Source organism: Salmo trutta, chromosome 20 (assembly GCF_901001165.1).
Source record: "Salmo trutta chromosome 20, fSalTru1.1, whole genome shotgun sequence".
Lineage (NCBI taxonomy): Eukaryota > Metazoa > Chordata > Actinopteri > Salmoniformes > Salmonidae > Salmo > Salmo trutta.
Genome location: NC_042976.1, coordinates 34770444 through 34797148, shown reverse-complemented (window position 1 = coordinate 34797148; position 26705 = coordinate 34770444). Strand labels below are relative to the sequence as shown.

The 26705-nt window shown below is 40.9% G+C and overlaps 1 protein-coding gene across 3 annotated transcripts in view; it reads right to left on the bottom strand.

The window, feature by feature from the left end:
• LOC115155942 (insulin-like growth factor-binding protein 2-B) overlaps positions 1-23531 on the bottom strand; it is a 32536-nt gene extending 9005 nt beyond the window's left edge. Inside the window, exons 1-4 of one of the 3 annotated variants that reach the window (XM_029703050.1) lie at positions 23125-23530; positions 10511-10686; positions 8942-9082; positions 6403-7774 (exon numbers count right to left, since the gene is read on the bottom strand). In XM_029703050.1, coding sequence (XP_029558910.1) covers positions 7712-7774; positions 8942-9082; positions 10511-10686; positions 23125-23488 — 744 coding nt within the window. In that variant the 5' untranslated portion in view covers positions 23489-23530 and the 3' untranslated portion in view covers positions 6403-7711. Of the gene's footprint in view, positions 1-6402; positions 7787-8941; positions 9083-10510; positions 10687-23124 lie in introns of those variants that run through there. The other 2 variants (XM_029703051.1, XM_029703049.1) reach the window with 2 other exon arrangements.
• Positions 23532-26705: the final 3174 nt, after the last annotated feature.

Below are 26705 nucleotides of genomic sequence, written 5' to 3'. Positions count from 1 at the left end.
TTATTTAAGAACCATTTCTTATTTACAATGATGGCCTACCCCGGCCAAACCCGGACGACGCTGGGCCAATTGTGCGCTGCTCTATGGGACTCCCAATCACGGCCAGATGTGATACAGCCTGGATACAAACCAGGGACTGTAGTGACACCTCTTGCACTGAGATGCAGTGCCTTAGACCGCTATGCCACTCAGGAGCGCGAACATTCCTAACCCTAACCTTCCAGAAGGACAACCATCTCTGCAGCACTCCACCAATCAGGCCTTTATGGTAGAGTTGCCAGACGGAAACCACTCCTCAGTAAAAGGCACATGACAGCCCGATTGGAGTTTGCCAAAAAGCACCCAAAGGACTCTCCGACCATGAGAAACAAGGTTCTCTGGTCTAATTAAACCAAGATAGAAGTCTTTGGTCTGAATGCCAAGCGTCACATCTGGAGGAAACCTGGCACCATCCCTACGATGAAGCATGGTGGTGGCAGCATCATGCTGTGGGGATGTTCTTTAGCAGCAGGGACTGGGAGACTAGTCAGGATCAAGGGAAAGATGAACGGAGCAAAGTACAGAGAGATCCTTGATGAAAACCTGCTTTATCAATAAAGGCCTTATCAATAATTAATTGTATCTTGCTTATCAACAACATTTGGTATATCCATGCTCAGCCATAATGCAATTTACAGAATGCTATGTACTGTATATATTTCCACATTAAAGTCATGCAATTACTTAGAACAATATTGACTGCAAACAGGTTCAAGTTAACGTATTTAGCAAAGGTGAGATGGGTCTACATTTTGTTATTTTGTTTCTGTAAACTGTTTAACAATCTATAACGGACTAACATTGGAATTTGAATTGATTCCAAGGCAACACATAAAATATCCTAAATTCACAACTTGAAGCAATCACATATTTAGCCATGGAGCACATTTTGATGAGGGGCTAAGCCTTGACACAACTGGTTTATTCATCAAACCCAGCCTTTTCCCACCACCACCAGCACTGCACTGATTATTTTGGTTGTGAAAATAGCAAATATATTTCTGGCACTTCACCAAACCTATAGTGCTACCGCCAGCACTTAGATTTACCATTGAGTTAGGTTTGTTAATCGTGTACAAACTAGATGACCCTCCCCTGAACTAAATTTAAAAAAATGGTAAACCCTCCCCCTGACTGAAATTGAAAAAGCATGACCCTCCCCCATTTTCCTCCGGTAATAATTCTGTAAATTCCAACCACCCCCAAATTCCAACTGCAGATCCAAGTTAGCTGGACGTTTCTGACTGGTCTTGGAACTGTGACAACGAGCAGCCTCTCCCCGCTTGGCTCGATGGGATATGTAGTGACTTTGCCAACACAGACAGATATGTACACAGCACAGGAGGCTGCTGAGGGGAGAACACCTCATAATAATGTCTGGAATGGAGCAAATGGAATGGCATCAATCACCTGGACACCATGTGTTTGATGTATTTGATACTGTTCCACTCATGCCGCTCCAGTCATTAACAGTCTTGTACCCTTAACCTTTTTCAACAGACTATTGTATTTGTTGTTTAAATGTCACAAGTTAATTGACATGAGACAAACTAGAGAAAATAGAAACCGACAGATCGCAATGGCTACATTGAATGGCTAAATTACTTCCGGACACCAAGGTTGCATGGAGCAGATAACTTTCTATCTAACTTTTGATGGCCTAGCAAATGGCTGACTTAGCTATCTAGAATTATCTCCCCAGAGACCACCAAAGAAAAATCCTCACTGGATCTTTTTTTCTCTTCAGTGTTCACACATTCCTTTCCAACAAAAACTGAAGAGATTAAATCAGAATATAATTGAAAATAATAATATAGTTAAAATATTATTTAAATATTATTGAAAAGATTCAATAGAAATTAACACGAAATGTACATTTTAAAACGACACCATTTTGAATGTCTAAAGAGTTCTTCTGAAATATGAACACAAAAACAGTTGACATTTTGATCTCTTATTATGGTGGCAATTCGAGAAAATTACATTCATGATCTTTACTTGGACTCACATTTTTCTGGTCTCTCTCTTGCTCAGTCTGTCACGTCCTGACCCTAGTAAGATGTCATTTTCTATAGTAGAGTAGGGCAGGGCATTTTTTGGGGTTGTTCTATGTTTTCTATTTCTATGTTTACGTTCTAGTTTTTCTATTTCTATGTTGGGATTGTTTGGGTTGATCTCTAATTGGAGGCAGCTGATCCTCGTTGCCTCTGATTAGATATCATATTGGGTTTTTCGCTTCCTGTTTTGTGGGTTATTATCTTTTGAGTAGTGTGTTTTCCTCGCTGCGTCACGGTTTGTTGTGTTTGTGTATTCAAGTATTTTTTCTGTATTGCATTTAGTTTCACAATAAGTAAAATATGTGGAACTACGAATATGCTGCATTTTGGTCCGATCCTTCAAACAGCCGTGACAGTCTCGGATACCTCGTCCCCCTCCAGTTCTCGGTCTTGACTTGGACTCGATTTGCTGCGGTCTTGGTCTTGAGTTGGTCTCACTTTAGGTGGTCTCGAATGCAACACTGCTAATAGTATGCCTCAACTCATTTTCTCTGCTTAATGCTCTCATGATCAACAGACCTGATCATGGACTGTTAGATATCAGATAAACAGCAGCAATACACAATTGCATTTCTATTGTTTTGCAACTAATTACAGAATATGGTTGGTTCACTTCTTCACAATAATTAGTAAAGCAGGAGTCACCTTAGGAGCTTAGACATAAGGGAACATACATGAAAATAGCATACAATAAGTCTACTGGACAATTTATTGGTACCTCTACATTAGCATTATAAATGACAAAATGTTAAGAATTGTATCTATTGATCAGACATTTATTTGATCATTTATAATAGGCCAGCATAGCCGAAATATTGATCAACATGAACACTCATGACAAATAATGGTGAGACATTTGACATTTTAAAACATTTCAGCCAGTGTGCAGGACCCATTAATTCGTACAATTTGTAACACTCATGTCCTATCTGAATGCTTGAAAAAAATATATACAAAGTAAAAAACATGTGATATCACATCACGTAAAAGTGAATAACTTAGGCTTTAGGAAATGCGACCAACTACAGATATTGATGGGAGCAGAAGAGGAGGGGGACCCATGTGCCCCACATCAATGAAGCATGCTTCAGTCACCCACTTGCTAATGGGCTTACAACGTCATTTTGACGTCTTAGTCTGGGTATATTCTGGTCTCGACGTCATATGACCAAATTATGAACATTTTTAGACGTCTTCCTTGAGATGTCTTTATTATGCCTAATAACAAACCAGATGTTGTTACAGGTCTTATGGCGGTTGTTATTTACAACAAATCTTAAATAATTGAATCTTCTCATCAAGCTTATAAACAAAAAAATCTGGAAAAAAATCATACATTTTGCAATAAAAGCACCAAATCTGGCACAGAGGTAGATTTAAGTACCCTGAAAATATTCAGATATAGAGCCACCCCAGATTTGGCCCCTGGGGGGTGTGACAGATATTTATTTTAAATGGCCACCAACGGTACCGTTATTTCACAATTCAGAATAACTGTTTAGAGATAAAGGCAGCAACTTTGAAACAGAGGTAGGTTTATGGACCCTGAGAAGATGTTAATATGGAGACACCACAGATTTGGCCCCTGGGGGGTGTGACAGCCATTTTTCAAAATGGCCACATTTTATAACACTATTTTACAATCCAGAAGGACTATTTTGAGATAAACACACAACATTTGGCACAGAAGTACATTTATGTAGCCTGAAAAGTTTTAAATATGGATCCACCACAGATTTGGCCCCTGGGGACTGTGGCGGCCATTTTACAAAAAAGGCCAACGTTGGTAATACACTGTGAATGTTCTGAATGCCTGTTTTTAGATAAATCTACCTCTGTGCCACATTTGGTGTGTTTATGTAGCCTCAAAAGATTTAGATATGGACTCACACCCTTGGAGCCGTAGCAGCCATTTTTCAAAATGGCCACATTTTATAACACTATTTTACAATCCAGAAGGACTATTTTGAGATAAACACACAACATTTGGCACAGAAGTACATTTATGTAGCCTCAAAAGATTTAGATATGGACTCACACCCTTGGAGCCATAGCAGCCATTTTACAAAATGGCCACTGTTGGTAATATAATGTTAATGTTCTGAAGGACTTTTTTTTAAAGATATGGAGCCAAGACATATTTGGCCCCTGAGTGCCTTAGCAGTCGTCTTATGAAATGGCCACAGACGGTAATACAATATACAGTTATTTTGAGATTAACACACCCAATTTGGCACAAATGTAGATTTAGGTACGCTGAAAAGATTTAGATATGGAGCCTGAAAGGCGTGAGAACCATTAGCCTCCTAGGTTTTGTATTGAATGCGCCCAGAGTAGGACAGAAGCTAGCTGTCCTCCAGCTACACCATAGTGCTAGTCTACAGAGTGCTGCTGAGGCTACTGTAGACCTTTATTGCAAAACAGTGCATTTTAATCAATTATTTGGTGAAGTGAATATATTTAGTATAGTTTCATATAAAAACTATAACATTTTAAATGTTTTACTACTAACATTTTTATGAGGATGGTCCTCCCCTTCCTTCTCTGAGGAGCCCCCTCTGCTCCTCAGAGGAAGAAGGGAGGACCATCCTCATAAAAATGTTAGTAGTAAAACATTTAAAATGTTATAGTTTACAGTTGAAGTCGGAAGTTTACATACACTTAGATTGGAGTCATTCAAACTCGTTTTTCAACCACTCCACAAATATCTTGTTAACAAACTATAGTTTTGGCAAGTCGGTTAAGACATCTACTTTGTGCATGACACAAGTAATTTTTCCAACAATTGTTTACAGACAGATTATTTCACTTATAATTCAATGTATCACAATTCCAGTGGGTCAGAAGTTTACATACACTAAGTTGACTGTGCCTTTAGACAGCTTGGGAAATTCCAGAAAATGATGTCATGGCTTTAGAAGCTTCTGATAGGCTAATTGACATCATTTGAGTCAATTGGAGGTGTACCTGTGGATGTATTTCAAGGCCTACCTTCAAACTCAGTGCTTCTTTGTTTGACATCATGGGGAAATCAAAAGAAATCAGCCAAGACCTCAGAAAAAAAATTGTAGACTTCCACAGGTCTGGTTCATCCTTGGGAGCAATTTCCAAATGCCTGTAGGTACCACGTTCATCTGTACAAACAATAGTACGCAAGTATAAACACCATGGGACCATGCAGCTGTCATACCGCTCAGAAAGGAGACGCATTCTGTCTCCTAGAGATGAATATACTTTGGTGGGAAAAGTGCAAATCAATCCCAGAACAACAGCAAAGGACCTTGTGAAGATGCTGGAGGAAACAGGTACAAAAGTATCTATATCCACAGTAAAATGAGTCCTATATCGACATAACCTGAAAGGCCGCTCAGCAAGGAAGAAGCCACTGCTCCAAAACCACCATAAAAAAGCCAGACTACAGTTTGCAACTGCACATAGGGACAAAGATCATACTTTTTGGAGAAATGTCCTCTGGTCTGATGAAACAAAATTAGAACTGTTTGACCATAATGACCATTGTTATGTTTGTAGGAAAAAGGGGGTGGCTTGCAAGCCGAAGAACACCATCCCAACCGTGAAGCACGGGACTGGCAGCATCATGTTGTGGGGGTGCTTTGCTCCACGAGGGACTGGTGCACTTCACAAAATAGATGGCATCATGAGGCAGGAATATTATGTGGATATATTGAAGCAACATCTCAAGACATCAGTCAGGAAGTTAAAGCTTGTTCGTAAATGGGTCTTCCAAATGGACAATGACCCCAAGCATATTTCCAAAGTTGTGGCAAAATGGCTTAAGGACAATAAAGTCAAGGTATTGGAGTGGCCATCACAAAACTCTGACCTTAATCCTATAGAAAATTTGTAGGCAGAACTGAAAAAGTGTGTTCGTGCAAGGAGGCCTACAAACCTGACTCAGTTACATCAGCTCTGTCAGGAGGAATGGGCCAAAATTCACCCAACTATTGTGGGAAGCTTGTTGAAGGCTAGCCAAAACATTTGACCCAAGTTAAACAATTTAAAGGCAATGGTACCAAATACTAATTGAGTGTATGTAAACTTCTGACCAACTGGGAATGTGATGAAAGAAATAAAAGCTGAAATAAATCATTCTCTCTACTATTATTCTGACATTTCACATTCTTAAAATAAAGTGGTGATCCTGACTGACTTAAAACAGGGAATTTTTACTCAGATTAAATGTCAAGAATTGTGAAAAACTGTGTTTAATTGTATTTGGCTAAGGTGTACGTAAACTTCCGACTTCAACTGTATATACTGTTTTCTATTCTATTTTAGTCAATGCCGCTCCAACATTGCTCGTCCAAATATTTATATATTCTTAATTCCATTGTTTTACTTTAGATTTGTGTGTACCATTGTGAAATTGACAGATATTACTTCGCTTTTGGAGCTAGAAACACAAGCATTTCGCAGTTCCCATTGGCTGTAGTGGCCATAACATCATGGCAATAACAAGGAAAGCAAAAGTGCCAAAGGTTGGGCTAAAGCAATTCATAAGAGATCATACAAAATGTTTTCTTAGGACTCTTTTGTTAAAATCATTTATGTTCATCTGATGTGTATGAGGAAGTGAATCTGGATACAGCACTGGAGGGATTTATAAACGTATTTGTGCCCATTGTTGACAAGCATGCACCCGTGAAGAAAATATCTCTGAGAACTCTTAGAGCCCTCTGGATTGATGATTAATAAAAAATTGTATGGTTCAAAGAAATTATGGAAAAGAGGTGGCAAACAAGTCAAGCTGCTCAGCTGATTGGTTAAAAAACTGTAAATGGAGAAATGTTGTACCTAAACTTACCAAAATGAAGAAAACATTATATTACAGAACTAAGGTAAATGACATTAAACACAATCTAACAATACTTTGGAGTACCTTGAATTATACCATGGGAGGAAAACCCAATTAATTTCCATCGTTCATTGAAGTTGATGGGTCTTTTAGCTATTGCCAATCATTTCAATCATACTATTTCATTAGTAAAGTGGTAAAACTCAGAAGTGAAATTACAACATCGAACGATGACCCATCATATTTTGATAAAAAAATATCTAACAATGAAAGAGAAGGATTGCGGTTTTGAATTTGGTCAAGTTAGTGTGGGAGAGGTGGAAGAATTTGATTTGAAGTAATCCCACTGCCTAAAAATAGTAAAGCACCCTTTGCTGGCTCTAACAGCTGCCCAATCATTTTGCTGCCCGTTCTTAGTAAACTGAAGGAGAGAAATGTGTTTGACCAAATGCAATGCTATTTTTCAGAGAACAAGTGCACTACTGACTTTCAGCATACACATAGAGAAGGGCACTCAACTTATACTGACTGACTCAGATGACAGATGATTAGTGAAAAGAAATTGATAATAAGATTATATTTGGAGCTGTATTGTTAGATTACAGTGCTGCGTTTTATGTTTTTGATCATACATTGGTATTGAAAAAACTCACTTGTTTTGGCTTTACATTACCTGCCATCACATGGTTGGAGAGTTATTTATCCAATAGAACCCAAAGTGTTCTTCAATGGAAGCTTCTCTAACATCACATATACAAGCGGTGTCCCTCGAGGGAAGTTGTCTTCGGCCATATCAGTGTTACTTTTCATGTTTTGTGATTTTTATGGACCCCATGACGAATAGCTGCAGCCTCTGCAAAAGCTAATGGGGAATCAAATAAACAAATAAATAAACAAATAAATACACTTCTGATGACTGGCCGCCTGGTGAAGCAGCAGCTGTGTTATTGCTGAGCAACCGAGTTGCTCCATCCAGTGTTAGAATTCTGAGATTCGATTGAAAAATATATCAGTATTGTCAGAAATGCTACAAAAATATAGCACATCATTGCTTATCTATTGGCACTTGAAACCGATAAATTATAAATTGAATCAAAACTGTTGCCCCTAAAATGTATTCAGTCCGAATGGCGGCAAGTCTAATAGTCACTTTATGGATGCTGTAGTCTCGTTCTTATGCAACACTGCGATATTGAGCTAGGTGGGGGGGGGGGGGGGGGGGGGGGGGGAATTCTCCCTAATGCTAACAACCCTGTTAAAAATCCAGTTCTTGGAAATGGCCAGATGGCTCATGACGAGGGGCAGGGAGTGTGTACCTACAATCAAGGTGATTTGCGAATTTCATCGACAATATTGGCATAGCTATGAATGTAAGTAGATTTTAATTTAACATTGAGCTTCAACCAAAAGCTACATATGAATAATATCATAAGGCCTTACTTTGATGTCCATGTTTACCCCAACATAGGGGTGTTAGGAACCTACTGGTTTACAGGCCACATCAGGCTTGCAAGTCACATTATGCTGACTTGCGAAGTGAGTCCAATAGGAACCCAATAGATTCCTATTGGAATCCAGACAGAGCTATGACATCCAACAGTTGGAATTTTTATTCAACCACAACCTGCATTCCTTAATGACACTCAGGGTTAGGAATATTGATAAAGGGGACTACCTAAACCATTTAAACTAGAACAACCATTTCAGTAAAGGGTGCAATAAATCTACCTAACTGATAGTAGTTAGTTATTTATCTTCGTGTAGCATAAGATTAATGAATCAATCAATGTACATGCAAAAATCGAGCTGCAGTAGAGCATGCTGGGGATAATGATAATGATGGCCATAGTTTTGATAGAAATGTTTTACTCTCCACAGAGTAAAACAGACACAATCACAATCTCACAGTCAACACTGGTCATCAACACTGTGATTCTTTTAGAAATGTTACACTGAAAAATCAACACTGGCCAATATGCTGTGAGGCTACAGTATATTACATTAACCATATCAATGATTTGAGGCTCACCTGTTTGAGATTGTATTGGCCCCATCTGTCACAATTGGGGAAGTTGAGCTCGTACAGATTCTCCAGCGGTTCCCTGTTGTCATGGAAGGTCATCTTGGAGATCTCCTCCAGCACCTTGTCCAGCTCCTGTTGACAATGGCTCTGAAAAGCACAGACAAAATGCTGACTGTTGAACTAATACACATTCAACTCAGCACCACCCAGTACATAGCATTGAGCCAGTAACTGAAAGGCTGCTGGATCGAATCCCCGAGCTGACAAGGTAAAAATATGTCGTTCTGCCCCTGAGCAGGCATTTAACCCACTGTTCCCCGGGCGCCAAAGACGTGGATGTCGATTAAGGCAGCCTCCCGCACCTCTCTGATTCAGAGGGGTTGGGTTAAATGCGGAAGGCATTCAGTTGTACAACTGACTAGGTATACCCCTACCCTTTCCTTTCCTTTCCTTACATAAGTGATTGAATTGTATGACGGGTGCACAGCGTGACAGAGCTGAAGGCTGTGTTTTGCCGGCCTATTTATACTATACAGGAGTGTACAACAGCTATCAAAGTGGATCAGTGTGTCCTCCAACGGTTTGGTCTGGGACAAGAGGGGGGCATGACCCGCCAGGGTTCTTATCTGGACCTTACAATAACATATGGATGCTAAGTTCCCACACATTCTATTAAGGGAAGGAGGATGTAGAAAAAGCGAGCTTTTAACTTAGCAAGACTTCTCATCTCTAGTTGGAGTAAATAATGATCTCACTATATCTACCTCATACTCCAAACACTCACATTAACAGAAAACACATCTTTAACATCCCATTTCACCAAACCCCAGGCTGGAACATTTTTGAATTGTCATTTTAATTGTTCCTCCACAACCCACAACTTACCAACCCCCAGAACTGACTCCCCCATTTGCCTACCCCCATTTACTGCATTAGTATATCCATTGTTGTCTCTAATGGTCTCATCAATTGTGTTCCCCTCTTGTTTTGTGGCAATACATAGAGTTAAATGAGGGAGAAGATCTGGGCATGTATATGATTGTTTCCTAGGTCGGAACACTTATGGCTCTTCTCTGTGGGCCCCGGGGGCCACGCTTATTAGCATGCCACATATTTTTGCTTTAAACAAAGTTCACATGAACCGGACGACAATGGGTTGATTGGGAAATGAATGTAGGGCTAACTAGGGTTGTGTTAGTCAACTAATAACAAGGTTGTCCTTGTAAGCCGCGTGATCTTGAATGAAGCATATAAACACTGTTGAATGAGTGCTGTTTATTGGCAGTGTGCAAATTTAACGCAATTCAACTTAGCTCGAATATTTCTACTTATTGATGGTGAAAATACTGCCAATATTTGATAGTCCAGGTCAAACCCGGTTCTGTAGGGATGCCTCAAGCACTGCAATGCAGTGCCTTAAACCGCTGCGCCACGCGGGAGGCCCTGAGTTTAGCCATTCTAAGCTATGTAGTGTCATAATACTAATTGCTCATCAAGTTTCTGAACTGTATCTCTCGGATAGCGGATGTGAACAAAGATGGATTTTTATTTATTTTTGGAAGGGTTTGTCCTGACCTGAGTGGGCCGTTGGGTCCTAGGTTCCTCAGGGCGGGTGTTGGTCTTCATCTTGTTCTTGAGCTCGTTCTGGGCCTGTCTCACAGCCTTTTGTTTGGACCACATCCAGGGGCTGGCATCTTTGGTCGGCTTCTTCTGAGGTGGACCCTCAGTGCCCTGCAGCTCCACTATAGGTCCTGCACACACACACACACACACACACACACACACACACACACACACACACACACACACACACACACACACACACACACACACACACACACACACACACACACACACACACACACACACACACACACACACACACACACAAAGAATTAGTGCACTCTTAGAAAAAAAATGGTACTGTATCCAGAACCAAAAAGGGTTCTTTGGCTGTCCCCATAGGAGAACCCTATGACGAACCCCTTTTGGTTCTAATTAGAACCGTTTTTGGTTCCTTGTAGAACTGTTTTCACAGAGGGTTCTACATGGAACCAAGAATAGTTCTCCTATTGGGACAGCCACAGAACCATTTTGGAACGTTTTATTCTAAGAGTGTACATGCCCCGAATACAAACAAGGACATCTGCACATAAAAAGTTTATATGCACCGGAAACTCGTTCCAAACAAAGAAAAAATGATTGCTGAAGAAAATGTTCCCTTTATAGACTCTCAGGGTCGACAGAACACACACACCCACACCCATAGATACACACACAATCGTTTGCTCTCCTTTAATTAATCCCAAAGGAGCTTTCAAAGCACTATGTTTCTAATGACAGGTTTCTGTAAACAATGTGTTATCTTTGGAAGACAAAGATTCACATTGGCTCCCTCAAGGCACCATCCTGCTGGTACAGTATGTGTCTTACACCCTGATGTCACTTCTCCTGCTGGGCAGTGAGTCTCAGAAGTGGTCGGGACTATAATCTCATTGGTGGCAGTTTGTATGTACTACAGGTTGTAAATAATGATGAGAGATGGTGCCTAAGATTGGTTGTGTGGTTAAAATCAAAGCCCTCAGCACATACAGTGCCTTCAGAAAGTATTCACACCCCTTGACTTTTTCCCCCAAAAATTGTGTTACAGCCTGAATTTAAAATGGATCACATTTATATATGTTTTACACGTAATACCCCATCATGCCAAAGTGGAATTTTGTTTTTAAAATCTATACAAATTATTTTGAAATTAATAACTCAAATATCTTAAGTCAAAAAGTATTTTCATTGCCTTTGTTATGGCAAGCCTAAATAAGTTCCAGAGTAAAAATATGCTTAACAAGTCACATAATAAGTTGCATGGACTCACTCTTCTTGCAATAGAATGACTACCTCATCTCTGTACCCCACACATACATATCCGGGTTCAATCCCGGGCTGTGTCGATGCCGATTCCGACCAGGAGACCTATGAGGCGACGCACAATTGGCCCAGCGTTGTCTGGGTTAGGGGAGGGTTTGGCCGGCTGGGATGTCCTTGTCCCATCGCACTCTAGCAACTCCTGTGACGGGCTGGGCGCATGCACGCTGACATGGTCGGCATTTGTACAGTGTTTCCTCCGACACATTGGTGCGGCCGGGTAGGCAGTCATTGTAAATAAGAATTTGTTCTTAACTGACTTGCTTAGTTAAAAAAAATAATAATAATTGTTTCAATAAAACATTTTAAAATAATCTGTAATGTCCCTCAATCGAGCAGTGAATTTGAAGCACAGATTAAACCACAAAACCAGGGAAGTTTTCCAATGCCTTGCAAAGGAGGGCTCCTATTGGTAGATGGATAAAAAATAAAAAGGAGACATTGAATATCCCTTAGAGTATTGTGAAGTTATTAATTATACTTTGGATGGTGTATCAATACACTCAGGCTCTACACAGATACAGTCGCCCTTCCTAACTAAGTTGCTGGAGAGGAAGGAACTGCTCAGGGATTTCACCATTAAACCAATGGTGACTTTAAAACATGGCTGTGATTGGAGAAAACTGAGGATAGATGTTTGCAATATCGCACTTATGTAAAACTGCTAAAAATTTGGCTAAGAAATTAACTTTATGTCCTGAATACAAAGTGTGATTTTTGGGGCACATCCAACTCCACACATAACCGAGTACCATTCTTCATATTTAAAGCACGGTCGTGGCTGTATCATGCTATGGGTGTTTGTTATTGGCAAGGACTAGGGAGTTTTTTTATTTATAAAAATATACGGAATAGAGCTAAGCGGAGGCAAAATCCTTCAGTCTGCTTTCCACCAGACAATGGGAGACAAATGTACATTTCAGCAGAAACATTAGCCTAAAACACAAAGCCAAATATACACTGGAGATCAAATCAAATTGTATTTGTCACATGCGCCGAATACAACAGACCTTACAGTGAAATGCTTACTTACAAGCCCTAAACACCAATGTCATTTATTTATTTTTTAAATAAATAAAAAAAACATACAAAAACAAGAATAAGAAAAAAGTCACAAATAATTAAAGAGCATTAGTAAAATAACAATAGGGAGGCTATATACAGGGGGTACTGGTACAGAGTCAATGTCCGGGGGCACCGGTTAGTCGAGGTAACTGAGGTAATATGTACATGTAGGTAGAGTTATTAAAGGGACTATGCATAGATAATAACAGAGAGTAGCATCAGTGTAAAAAGGGGGAGCAATGCAAATAGTCTGGGTAGCCATTTGATTAGATGTTCAGGAGTCTTATGGCTTGGGGGTAGAAACTGTTTAGAAGCTTCTTGGACCTAGACTTGGATCTCCGGTACTGCTTGCCGTGCGGTAGCAGAGAGAACAGTCTATGACTTGGGTGACTGTAGTCTTTGACCATTTTTTGGGCTTTCCTCTGACACCGCCTAGTATATAGGTCATGGATGTCAGGAAGCTTTACACTCTGTAACACCTTACGGTCCGATGCAGAGCAGTTTCCATACCAGACGGTGATGCAACCAGTCAGGATGCTCTTGATAGTGCAGCTGTTGAACCTTTTGAGGATCTGGGGACTCATTAAAAATCTTTTCAGTCTCCTGAGAGGGAAAAGGTGTTGTTGTGCTCTCTTCACAACTGTCTTGGTGTGTTTGGACCATGATAGTTCGTTGGTGGAACTTGAAACTCTCGTACCGCTCCACTTCAGCCCTGTCAATGTTAATGGGGGCCTGTTCAGTCTTCCTTTTCCTACAGCCCACAATCACTTTGTTTTGCTCACATTGAGGAAGAAGTTGTTGTCCTGGCACCACACTGCCAGGTCTCCTCATTGTCGATGATCAGGCCTACCACTGTCATCAGCAAAATTAATGATGGTGTTGGAGTCGTGCTTGACCATGCAGTCATGGGAGAACAGGGACTACAGGAGGGGACTAAGCCCGCACCCCTAGGGGCCCCAGTGTTGAGGATCAGCATGGCAGATGTGTTGTTGCCTACCATTACCACCTGGGGGAGGCCCGTCAGGAAGTCCAGGATCCAGTTGCAGAGGGAGGTGTTTAGTCCCAGGGTCCTTAGCTTAGTGATGCGGTTTGTGGGTACTATGGTGGTGAATGCTGAGCTCTAGTCAATGAACAGCATTCTCACATAGGGGTTCCTTTTGTCCAGGTGGGAAAGGGCAGTGTGGAGTGCGATTGAGAATTGGAGTGAGTCTAGGGTTTCCGGCATGATGGTGTTGATGTGAGCCATGACCAGCCTTTCAAAGCACTTCATGGTTACCAACATGAGTGCTACGGGGCGGTAATCATTTAGGCAGGTGGTCTGTTTGAAACATGTAGGTATTACAGACTCAGTTGAGAGGTTGAAAATGGAAGTGAAGAGACTTGCCAATTGGTCCACGCATGCTTTGAGTACACGTCCTGGTAATCCTTCTGGCCAAGCAGCTTTGTGAATGTTGACCTGTTCATCGGGGTAGGGGGAAGTATTTTCACGTCCGGATGAAAAGCGTGCCCAGAGTAAACTGCCTGCTACTCAGGCCCAAAAGCTATAATATGCATATAATTAGTCGATTTGGATAGAAAACACTCTGACGTTTCTAAAACTGTTTGAATGATGTCTGTGAGTATAACAGAACTCATATGGCAGGCAAAAACCTGAGAAAAAATCCAACCAGGAAGTGTGGAAATCTGAGGTTTGTAGTTTTTCAAGTGATTGCCTATCCAATATACAGTGTCTATGGGGTCATATTGCACTTCCTAAGGCTTCCACTAGATGTCAACAGTCTTTAGAACGTTGTTTCAGGCTTCTACTGTGAATGGGGAGCGGATAAGAGCTGTTTGAGTCAGGTGTCTGGCAGTCGGCCATTATTTTAGTTATGTTAGCACAGCTGAAAACTGTTCTGATTAAAGAAGCAATAAAACTGGCCTTCTTTAGACTAGTTGAGTATCTGGAGCAGGCGTGGCCATGAGCACGAGCTCAGTTCTCTTTCCTTTATGAAGACAAAGAAATTGTCCGGTTGGAATATTTTTGAAGATTTATGATAAAAACATCCTAAAGATTGATTCTACACATTGTTTGACATGTTTCTACAAACTGTAATGGAACTTTTTTGACTTTTCGTTTGGACTTTTGTGCGCGCGCCTTCTGCATTTGGAGTAGTGAACCTAACGCACAAACAAAATGGTATTTGGACATAAAGATTAACTTTATCGAACAAAACAAATATTTATTGTGGAACTGGGATACCTGGGAGTGCATTCCGATGAAGATCATCAAAGGTAAGTGAATATTTATAATGCTATTTCTGACTTCTGTTGACTCCACAACATGGCGGGTATCTGTATGGCTTGTTTTGGTGGCTGAGCGCTGTACTCAGATTATTGCAAAGTGTGCTTTCGTCGTTAAGCTTTTTTGAAATCTGACAGCGGTTGCATTAAGGAGAAGTGTAACTTTAATTCTATGCATAACAGTTGTATATTTTATCAATGTTTATGATGAGTATTTCTGTAAATTGATGTGCTCATTCACCGGATGTTTTGGAGACAAAACATTCCTGATCATTATTCACCGATGTAAAATGGGGTTGTTGGATATAAATATGAACTTTATCGAGCAAAACATACATGTATTGTATAACATGAAGTCCTGGGAGTGCCATCTGATGAAGATCATCAAAGGTTAGTGATTCATTTTAGCTGTATTTCTGGTTTTTATGACGCCTCTCCTTACATGGAAAATGGCTGTGTGGTTTTTCTTGTCTAGGTGCTGTCCTAACATAATCTAATGCTATGCTTTTGCCGTAAAGCCTCTTTGAAATCGGACACTGTGGTTGGATTAACGAGAAGTTTATCTTTAAAATGGTGTATAATACTTGTATGTGTGAAAAATTTGAATTATAAGATTTGTTGTTTTGAATTTGGCGCTCTGCTATTTCACTGGCTGTTGGCGAGTGGGATGCTATCATCCCACATACCCCAGAGAGGTTAAAGGTCTTGCTCATATTGGCTACGGAGAGCATGATCACACAGTCGTCCGGAACAGCTGGTGCTCTCATGCAAGCTTCAGTGAAGCGAGCATAAAGGACATTTAGCTCGTCTGGTAGGCTCGCGTCAGTGGGCAGCTCTTGGCTGGGTTTCCCTTTGTAGTCCATAATAGTTTTCGAGCCCTGCCATATCCGACGAGCGTCAGAGCCGGTGTCTGTCTGATGGTTCACTTTGCAAGTTTGATGGTTCGTCTAGCAGAAATCCTGCTATGCCGGATTAGTGTCCGGATTAGTGTCCCGCTCCTTGAAAGCGCTTTTAGCTCAGTGCGGATGCTGACTGAAATCCATGGCTTCTGGTTGGGGTATGTACTTTATGTACGGTCACTGTTGGGACAATGGAATCGATATACTTATTGATGAAGAAGGTGACTGATGTGGTATTCTCCTCAATGCCATCAGATGAGTCCTGGAACATATTCCAGTCTGTGCTAGCGAAACAGTGCTGTAGCTTAGCATCTGCGTCCTTTGACCACTTCCGTATTGAGCGAGTGACTGGTACTTCCTGCTTTAGTTTTTGCTTGTAAGCAGGAATCAGAAGGATAGAATTATGGTCAGATTTGCCAAATGGATGGCGAGGGAGAGCTTTGTACATGTCTCTCTGTGTGGAGTAAAAGTGGACTAGATTTTTTTCCCCCGTCTTGTTGCACACGTAATATGCTTGTCGAAATTAGGTAAAACTGATTAATGTTTCCCTGCATTAAAGTCCCCAGCTACTGGATGAGCATTTAGTTTTTGCTCATGGCTTTATACAGCTTGTTGAGTGCGGTTTTAGTGCCAGCATCGGTTTGTGGTGGTAAATAGACAACTACGAGAAATATAGATGAAAACTCTCTAGGTACATTTTTATTTATTTATTTATTTTATTTAACCTTTAATTAATACGGAGGGTATTGGTGGTTTACCTACTCATCGCCAAATTCTTACAAGGCACCCCACCCTCCTCCCCCTTTTTCTCCGTCTTTTCTTCACGCGGATGACGGGGATTTGGGCCTTGTCTTGACAAAGCAGTATATCCTTTGAGTCGGACTCATTAAAGAAAAAATCTTTGTCTAGTTCGAAGTAAGTAATCGCTGTTCTGATGTCCAAAATCTATTTTCGGTCATAAGAGACGGTAGCAGCAACATTATGTACAAAATGAGTTACAAACAATGTGAAAAAACAAACAAAATAGCACAATTGGTTAGGAGCCCATAAAAGACGACACTGAATGTTCCTAAGTGGTCTAGTTACGGTTTTGACTTAAATTCATTGAAAATCTATGGCAAGACTTTAAAATGGCTGTCTAGCAATGATCAACAACCAACTTGACAGAGCTTCAAAGAATTTTAAAGAGTTATGTGCAAATATAGTACAATCCATGTGTGCAAAGCTCTTAGAGACTTACCCACAAAGATTCTAACATGTATCGAGTCAGTGTCACGGCTGTCTGAAGAATGGGACCAAGGTGCAGCGTGTATATCGTTCCACATTTTATTTTAACTGTGAAACTATGCAAGACATACAAATAAACTAATGAACAAAACAACAAACCGTGACGAAGAGGTGCAACATACACTAACTCAAAACAATCTCCCACAAAACCTAGTGGGGAAAACAACAACTTAAATATGATCCCCAATTAGAGACAACGATGACCAGCTGCCTCTAATTGGAGATCATCCCAACAACAAAAACAACATAGAAATACAGAAACTAGAACCCTACATAGACATAAATAAACTAGACAAAACTGCTTGTCACGCCCTGACCTACTCAACCATAGAAAATAAAAGCTTTCTATGGTCAGGAAGTGACAGTCAGGGGTGTGAATACTTATGTAAATTAGACATTTCTGTATTTAATTTTCACAAAATTCACAAAAACATTTCTAAACATTTGTTTTCACTTTGTCGTTATGTGGTACTGAGTGTAGATGGGTGAGAAAAAGCATATATTTAATCAATTTTGAATTCAGTCTGTAACAAAACAAAATGTGGAATAAGTCAAGAGGTATGCAAACTTTATGAAGGCACTGAAGCCACTAGCTGAGAGAGATTGAATCCCGGTCCCACCTGTCTTTTACACTGTTTCCCTTCTATCTGTTAAAAAATATAAAATGATAAAAAATAAAACAATTGAGGTGGTGGATAAAGTTGTACCCAACTGTTAATCTTTGTTTGGTCCACCTGAAGTTTTATAATCTTTGGCAAAGCGTTATCTGTATTACAACACAAGCTGTGCCATGCTGTCCCAGTTACACTGTCTTTCACACTACACTTTTGTAGCATCGCTCGGTTCACTAAAATCAGGCTGAATTGGCCCAACAATGGATATGGGGTATTTTCAGGAGGGCTCAGAATTACAAAACGTCTACATTCTGATATAGTTACACTCATTTCCTAATCACTCCGTTTTGAAAAGCAGAAACGCTGTTTATAACTTAGCTGAATTTTGATACTCTTATAGAGAACACTGGTGCAGAATTGTTGACTACGGATCAGAACATTACTCCCTATCATGGGAAGCGAGCACGAATAGTATGGAAGCATTTTTAGCCTGGTTTTCTTGCTGAGTAAGGACTTTCTGCCTGCCTTCTCAGTGGAGGTGAACTACCTCCTGGGGGCACTGTGTGAGCGTGTGTGTGTTTGTGCGTTTGTCTCTGTGTCTCACTCCACTAACTCTTATCTGTAATTAGGGAGGCACAAACAGAGGAATGCAGCTCTAAGACAGTAAACCACTCCCAGGAGGGAGAGCAACCCGATGACTTGACGAAGGTATTCAAACAGAGTACAGTCACTGAGAGAGAGCGAGTGAGAGAGAGAGAATGAGAGAGGGGGTATTCATATCTATTTATGTATGTATTTTTATTTTAAAAAATGTCAGGAATGGCTTACTGTCCACTCTGGTTAAAATGTCCACAGCAGTAGAGAGTATAGTGTTCAGAGTTCTGGACAGATTGAATGCTTTGTGGCAGTAGCTATTGAAATTCTACATTTCAGAAGAATTATACAAGTTTCAGCCAACAACAGTCAGCTTGTTAGTTTCACTTTGAAACACGAGTGTTGATCCCATCTTGGCAGCATAGCAACTGCATGTTAGAAAGTTATGTGAACCTTGGCTTTGAGAATGCTACTGAACATGCTTTCACAGCTGTCTGAATTAGTGACATACAGTATTTACAATGTCAATTAAAATGGTACAGTTATTTTGGACATTGGTTGTCATTTACAGTATAACTGTGCTCAAAATGTAGTAAATAGGTTGCAAATCACACCTTTTTTCTTCTGCCAAGATAATGGCCGTACCTTGTGATGGTTCCTTCCACTTGAGGCTAAACCTCTTCAAACAAGTTCAGTTGGCAAACATTCAAATAATTGTGTAAGTTTTGTCGAAGCAGGGAGCCCAAAAATATGATGGTTTGCTTCTTCTTCCAACTCAAGTTCTCTGCTTCCAAAGGGATGAGGTCTAGTCTTGTGTTTGATGACTTAGCACTTATTCCAAAAGGAATTACAGTCAAAAGTGTCATATCAGTCAACCTCCATAGATTTTGTGTCAATTGCAATGTGTCTAACTTATGCTAAAAAAAGCTAGCAACAACTCACAAGTAGAGACACAAAGAGTCCCAAACGTCTCATCATGGAATAGTAATGATGTGCCTAACATCGTCCCCAGGCTAATTGCGCATATAAACACCAACGACTCAAATCTGGCCTTTGTGGTAGTAAACCTGATGGGGGTCTGAACTGATTTCACCTGGGTTTTTTTCCTCCTCAAGAAAAACTAGATCCGTATCTTGAGGGTGTGGTGTGATGTGTATGTGTTATGATCAATATATTGTACCCTGGCAGTTATTGTTGTTTGTTCCTCTTCACTTACCGTAGTTGAGTTATCCCAAACCCCAAACATCCTGCACCACCGAGCTATCTATGAAATTGGCTAAAGGAATGACAATTGTGTTTGGGATGCTAATGTTGACTCACGAATGTGTGGATGTTTGAGTTGGGGAACAAAACAAGCCTTTGATAATGAACAAGTCTTGTTCTTTCAACATAATGATGATGTATTGTAGCTATGTCTTGTTCGTTGTCTCATTGGGTAGTTCTACTGACTGTAAAGGAATGGGTTTGCTATAGGTTGATTCTGCTGCTACAACTGGAGCTGTGCTCAGATGATTTGGGTGCTAACAGGCAGTAGTCCCACATTAGTGGGAATGTGGGCAGGACTGAAATCTAAATCCAACACGAGAAAAACATTTACATCCTTTATTCCAAAAATCTCGCAAAACTCAATTTTGGAAAATACTGACATTATAAATTATCCAACTTTACACTTTTTTTGGTACATTTTGGGACTACAATTGATGTTTGCGACTACTACCAATTCCACATGGAACATTTTTAACCAGAGAAGTAGTTCTGTTTTTGGTTCAGCTCCTGTAAGTATTTGTCATTATTTGATCTAAGCGAATTACATGACTGTGAGGAATGGTTCTGAATCAGAAACGTGTTGTGTGCTAGCAAAAACATTCCCCCCAATCTTGAGAGTAGCTAGTTAGCTGTAGCTAGCTAGCTACCTTTTATCTCTAGCTAACTTTATTTTAAGGACAGACATTCTGCTAGCGGAACGCCTCACCAATATCCAATGGTAGAGCGTGGCGCGAAATACAAATACCTCAAAAATGCTATAACTTCAATTTCTCAAATATATGACTATTTTACACCATTTTAAAGACAAGACTCTCGTTAATCTAACCACATTGTCTGATTTCAAAAAGGCTTTACAGCGAAAGCAAAACATTAGATTATGTCAGGAGAGTACCCTGCCAAAAATAATCACACAGCCATTTTCAAAGCAAGCATATATGTCACAAAAACCAAAACCACAGCTAAATGCAGCACTAACCTTTGATGATCTTCATCAGATGACACTCCTAGGACATTATGTTATACAATACCTGTATGTTTTGTTCAATCAAGTTCATATTTATATCATAAACCAGCTTTTTACATTAGCATGTGATGTTCAGAACTAGCATACCCACCGCAAACTTCTGGTGAATTTACTAAATTGCTCACGTTGACAAAAAACATAACAATTATTTTAAGAATTATAGATACAGAACTCCTTTATGCAATCGCGGTGTCAGATTTTAAAACAGCTTTTCGGCGAAAGCACATTTTGCAATATTCTGAGTACATAGCCCGGCCATTATGGCTAGCTAATTTGACACCCACCAAGTTTGGCCCTCACCAAACTCAGATTTACTATAAGAAAAATTGGATTACCTTTGCTGTTCTTCATCAGAATGCACTCCCAGGACTTCTACTTCAACAACAAATGTTGTTTTGGTTCCAAATAATCCATAGTTATATTCAAGTAGCTCCGTTTTGTTTGTGCGTTCAGGTCACAATCCAAAGGGTGACGCGCGAGCGCATTTTGTGACAAAAAAATGTCAAAATATTCCATTACCGTACTTAGAAGCATGTCAAACGTTGTTTAAAATCAATTTTTATGCTATTTTTCTCGTAAAATAGCGATAAAATTCCAACCAGGTGACGTTGTATTCATTCAAAGGCTGAAAGAAAAAAATGGAGTAGTCTCGTGGACATGCATCTCCAGTGTCACTGTTCCCAGCCTGACCACTCACAAACAGAGCTGCTGTACTTCGCCCAGAGACTGCAGACACCCCATTACACTTTCTGGCGCCTTCTGAGAGCCAATGGAAGCCTTAGGAAATGTCACGTAACAGCACAGATGCTGTATTTTCGATAGAGATGCTACAGAAGGACGACAAATTGTCAGACAGGGCACTTCCTGTATGGAATCTTCTCAGGTTTTTGCCTGCCATATGTGTTCTGTTATACTCACAGACACCATTCAAACAGTTGTAGAAACTTTAGAGTGTTTTCTATCCAAATCGAGTAATTATATGCATATTCTAGTTTCTGGGCAAGAGTAGTAACCAGATTAAATCGGGTACGTTTTTTATCCGGCCGTGAAAATACTGCCCCCTATCCACAACAGGTTTTAATGGATATGCATTTGGCAAAAACTCGCTCGCTCGCTCACTCACTCACTCACTCACTCACTCACTCACTCACTCACTCACATGCAGTAATTAACCACCTGTAGGGGTCTGAGCACACCATTACCTGCAGGGCTACAAGGGCAATCTCAGTTCACAGACAAAGCATAGAGAAGGAGGAGTAAGAGAGGAAGAAGGAGACAATAAAGAGGCAAAAAGTTGTAACAGACCTACCTAAGACAGTCACTATTAGCTCTTCCCAATCTGGGAATCTTTTTGAGAGATTGAATGCAGTTCCAGCCTATGCAATGTGTGCTCAGTCAGATGAGGACAAACCTTCAAACATCCACCCAAGCACAGAATCCCTTGAAAATGATGAGTTCATCCAATGAGTCAAGAGTGTACTGTATGTACTCTGAAGTTTTGTGCGTGTATTTTGGTACGAAAGCACATGAGTTCGTTCAGCTTTTCCCATTTTTCCAAGATGTGATGTCATGCCAATAACAGCAACAGTTATCAAACAAACACATGATGGAGGGTGGAGGGGGGAGCTGACATGCTACCTAATTAAAGATAATTTAGAGAGCCCCAAGCTTACAAGACACCTGGCACCTGATAGTGCCTCTTTTACACTTGACTGGCTCATGAAATGGAAATCTGATGTGAAGGGGATGCTGTATGTGAGATGGCACCAAGTTACTGCCGGCAGCATTACACTTTGACCTGTGCTTTGGGCATTAAAAACAGTGGGAAAATTGTCATGCACTTACTTTTGTTTAAAAAAACTGAGAAATAGGTTCAGCCAAACATGGTTAGCAGTTTGACAAAAATAGATGACTTGCATTTGGATCTACCAGTTAGTCCAAACACACCACGGATGTCAACATTCATTCCCAGAAATCAATAATGACCCATTGTTATTTTTAAATACATGTTTTGCCATTTACACCTAATAAGGGGACGTCTTGGGGTACTGATTTCTAATGGAAACATATAAAGAAGCAATAGATCTCCAGTATACCAGCCTATGACATTCAGCAGATGCCATGCACTTCAATATTGTGGACTCCTTTGTGGCCGATTAAAGACATGTATAACACAGAATACTTGTTACCCTACAATAATGATAACCTTCTCTTAGCGACAGTCTAGTTACTTACCACTCTTGTCCTGATGCTCTTGAGTGAGGATGGGTACCGGGTCTACTTTGTGTGAGCATCGTCCTAATCCCTGAACCAGCTGCTCCAAGGGCAAATCTGAATCTGCAGTAGGATAACAACGCAGCCCTGTGGAACACCTCGGTGTGTAGACGCCACAGAATTCGCCTTCTAACCGGGAACACACTGGGCAGCAGCCACAGCCGGGCTCCCTGACTATCGCAGTACATGTTGTAGCAAGCTTAGGACATGCAGCTTGGCGCTCCGCAGCACAGCTCGGACAATGGAATACCAAGTCCCCGAGCAATAGACCCGGCAGTGCAAGGAATGTAAGCAGCAGCAAACTGCAGCCGTAATATAGCACCATTCTACCTCTAGCTGTACTGTCTAATAATGAGTAACATGAATAGATAAGGATGTAAACTTTGGGCCCAAAAGTGGAACTGTCAACTGTGTTAGCATAGTAAACAAGTGGGAGACCCAGTGGTGCAATCTGCAGGGTCCTATCAACTGCCATGTTTCTGATATTGTATGTCAAAAAGGCAGGTAATTAACTACATGTAGCTTGTAGTGAGTTGTCTCTTGCATAACCTTAGTGTGCAATAGCTAACAAATTATTGAAGGAACAAATGATCAAATGTCAATATTTGAATAAATATGTGCATATGCTCGAATAGCCATGCTTCCACTATAGCAAGAGCTTGCTTTGTGCTTTCAAATGATATTATCTTTACTTAGAACATTTTATATATTATCTTTGGCTGCACTGCTGTCCCGAGTGAAAAAGGACCCTAAGCATTAATATATCCGATTCAGTCCTAATGTCAAGATCATTTTTGCTCTTCATGAGAGTATGTTTAAACAACAAGCAGCAGAGCAGAGAAACATAACTTTCCAAGGGAATATTACATCGTGTGCTGGGTGTCTCTGACATGACCACTCCATTTCTCGCATTTCCATTTACACTCAATTAAAGCTGTCCCAAGGACCGAAATGGATCTCCCCCATATGTCCCATTGATTTATTGGTAGCGAGTAGGGGTTGTTGTGCTTATCCAGTAAGCAGGCTTCTGTAAACTCATACAGGGTATCTGTGTCTCTTGGCCACCGCGGAGAGCAATGTTTGTTGACCCAAGGGGTCCAAAGATAGCACAGCCACTGTAGGAAGATATCCTGCAGGGGCCTACGTTAGCAGATATTAATGAAGCTTATTTGTCTTTGTGGGTGCCTTCTAACTTTATAGCATGTACAGTTGAAGTCGGAAGATTACATACACCTTAAACACGTACATTTCAACTCAGAATTTCACAATTCCTGACATTTAATCGTAGTAAAAATTCCCTGTCTTAGGTCAGTTAGGATCATCACTTTATTTCAAGAATGTGAAATGTCAGAATAATAGTAGAGAGAATGACTTCTTTCAGCTTTTATTACTTTCATCACATTCCCAGTGGGTCAGAAGTTTACATACACTCACTGAGTGAGTGAGTGAGTGAGTGAGTCATTGTCCATTTGGAAGACCCATTTGCGACCAAGCTTTAACTTCCTGACTGATGTCTTGAGATGTTGCTTCAATATATCCACATCATTTTCCTCCTCATGATGCCATCTATTTTGTGAAGTGCACCAGTCCCTCCTGCAGCAAAGCACCCCCACAACATGATGCTGCCACCCCCCATGCTTCATGGTTGGGATGGTGTTCTTCGGCTTGCAAGCCTCCCCTTTTATCCTCCAAACATAACAATGGTCATTATGACCAAACAGTTCTATTTTTGTTTCATCAGACCAGAGGATATTTCTCCAAAAAGTACGATCTTTGTCCCCATGTGCAGTTGCAAACCGTAGTCTGGCTTTTTTATGGTGGTTTTGGAGCAGTGGCTTCTTTCTTGCTGAGCGGCCTTTCAGGTTATGTCGATATAGGACTCGTTTTACTGCGGATATAGATACTTTTGTACCTGTTTCCTCCAGCATCTTCACAAGGTCCTTTGCTGTTGTCCTGGGATTGATTTGCACTTTTCGCACCAAAGTACGTTCATCTCTAGGAGACAGAACGCGTCTCAATCCTGAGCGGTATGATGGCTGCATGGTCCCATGGTGTTAATACTTGCATACTATTGTTTGTACAGATGAACGTGGTACCTTCAGGCATTTGGAAATTGCTCCCAAGGATAAACCAGACTTGTGGAGGTGTACATTTTTTTCTGAGGTCTTGCCTGATTTCTTTTGATTTTCCCATGATGTCAAGCAAAGAGGCACTGAGTTTGAAGGTAGGCCTTGAAATACATCCACAAGTACACCTCCAATTGACTCAAATTATGTCAATTAGCTTATCAGAAGCTTCTAAAGCCATGACATAATTTTCTGGAATTTTCCAAGCTGTTTAAAGGCACTGTCAACTTAATGTATGTAAACTTCTGACCCACTGGAATTGTGATACAGTGAATTACAAGTGAAATAATCTGTCTGACAACAATTGTTGGAAAAATTACTTGTGTCATGCACAAAGTAGATGTCCTAACCGACTTGCCAAAAATATAGTTTGTTAACAAGATATTTGTGGAGTGGTTGAAAAACGAGTTTGAATGACTCCAACCTAAGTGTATGTAAACCTCCGACTTCAACTGTATATATACTGTATAGTTGTCACGTCCTGACCATAGAAAGCTGTTATTTGCTATGGTAGAGTAGGTCAGGGCGTGACAGGGGGGTTTTCTATGTTATGTTCTAGTTTTGTATTTCTATGTTGGGTTTTGTTTGGGATGATCTCCAATTAGAGGCAGCTGGTCCTCGTCTCTAATTGGAGATCATACTTAAGTAGGTGTTTTTCCCACCTGTGTTTGTGGGAGATTGTTTTTGAGTTTGTGTATGTTTCATCTCTGCGTCACGGTTTGTTTTGTTATTCAGTTTATTTATATGTATTGCATAGTTTGACAGTGAAAATAAAATGTGGAACGATAATCACGCTGCACTTTGGTCCGCTCCTTCCTACGACAACCGTGACAGAATCTCCCACCACCAAAGGACCAAGCAGCGTGGTATGGACCAGTGGACTATTGAGGAGATAAGGAGGAGTATATCCAGGGCTTTGGAGAATTTAGGGGCAGGAGAAAAGCGCCTCCCATGGGAACAGGTGGAGGCAGCGAGAGCACGGCAACAAGGGAAGCACGAGAGGCAGCCCAAAAATATTTTTTTGGGGGGGCACACGGGGACATTAGCAGAGTCAGATTGGAGACCTCAGCCAACTCCTCGTGCTTACCGTGAAGTGCGTGTCACCAGTCTGGCGCCACCTTTGCCAGCCCCACGCATCAGGTCTCTAGTGCGCCTGCCCTTTCCGGTGTGTCCTGTTCCTGCTGCTCGCACTCGTCCTGAGGTGCATGTTATCAGTCTGGCGCCACCTGTGCCAGCCCCATGCATCAGGCCTCCAGTGTGTCTTCCCAGTCCAGAGCTTCCGGCGACAGTTCCCAGTCCAGAGCTTCCGGCAACGTCACCCAGTCTGGAGCCTCCAGCGATGTTTCCAAGTCCGGTGAGACCTGTTCCGGCTCCACGTAAGAAGCCTCCAGTGATGATCCATGGTCCGAAGCCTCC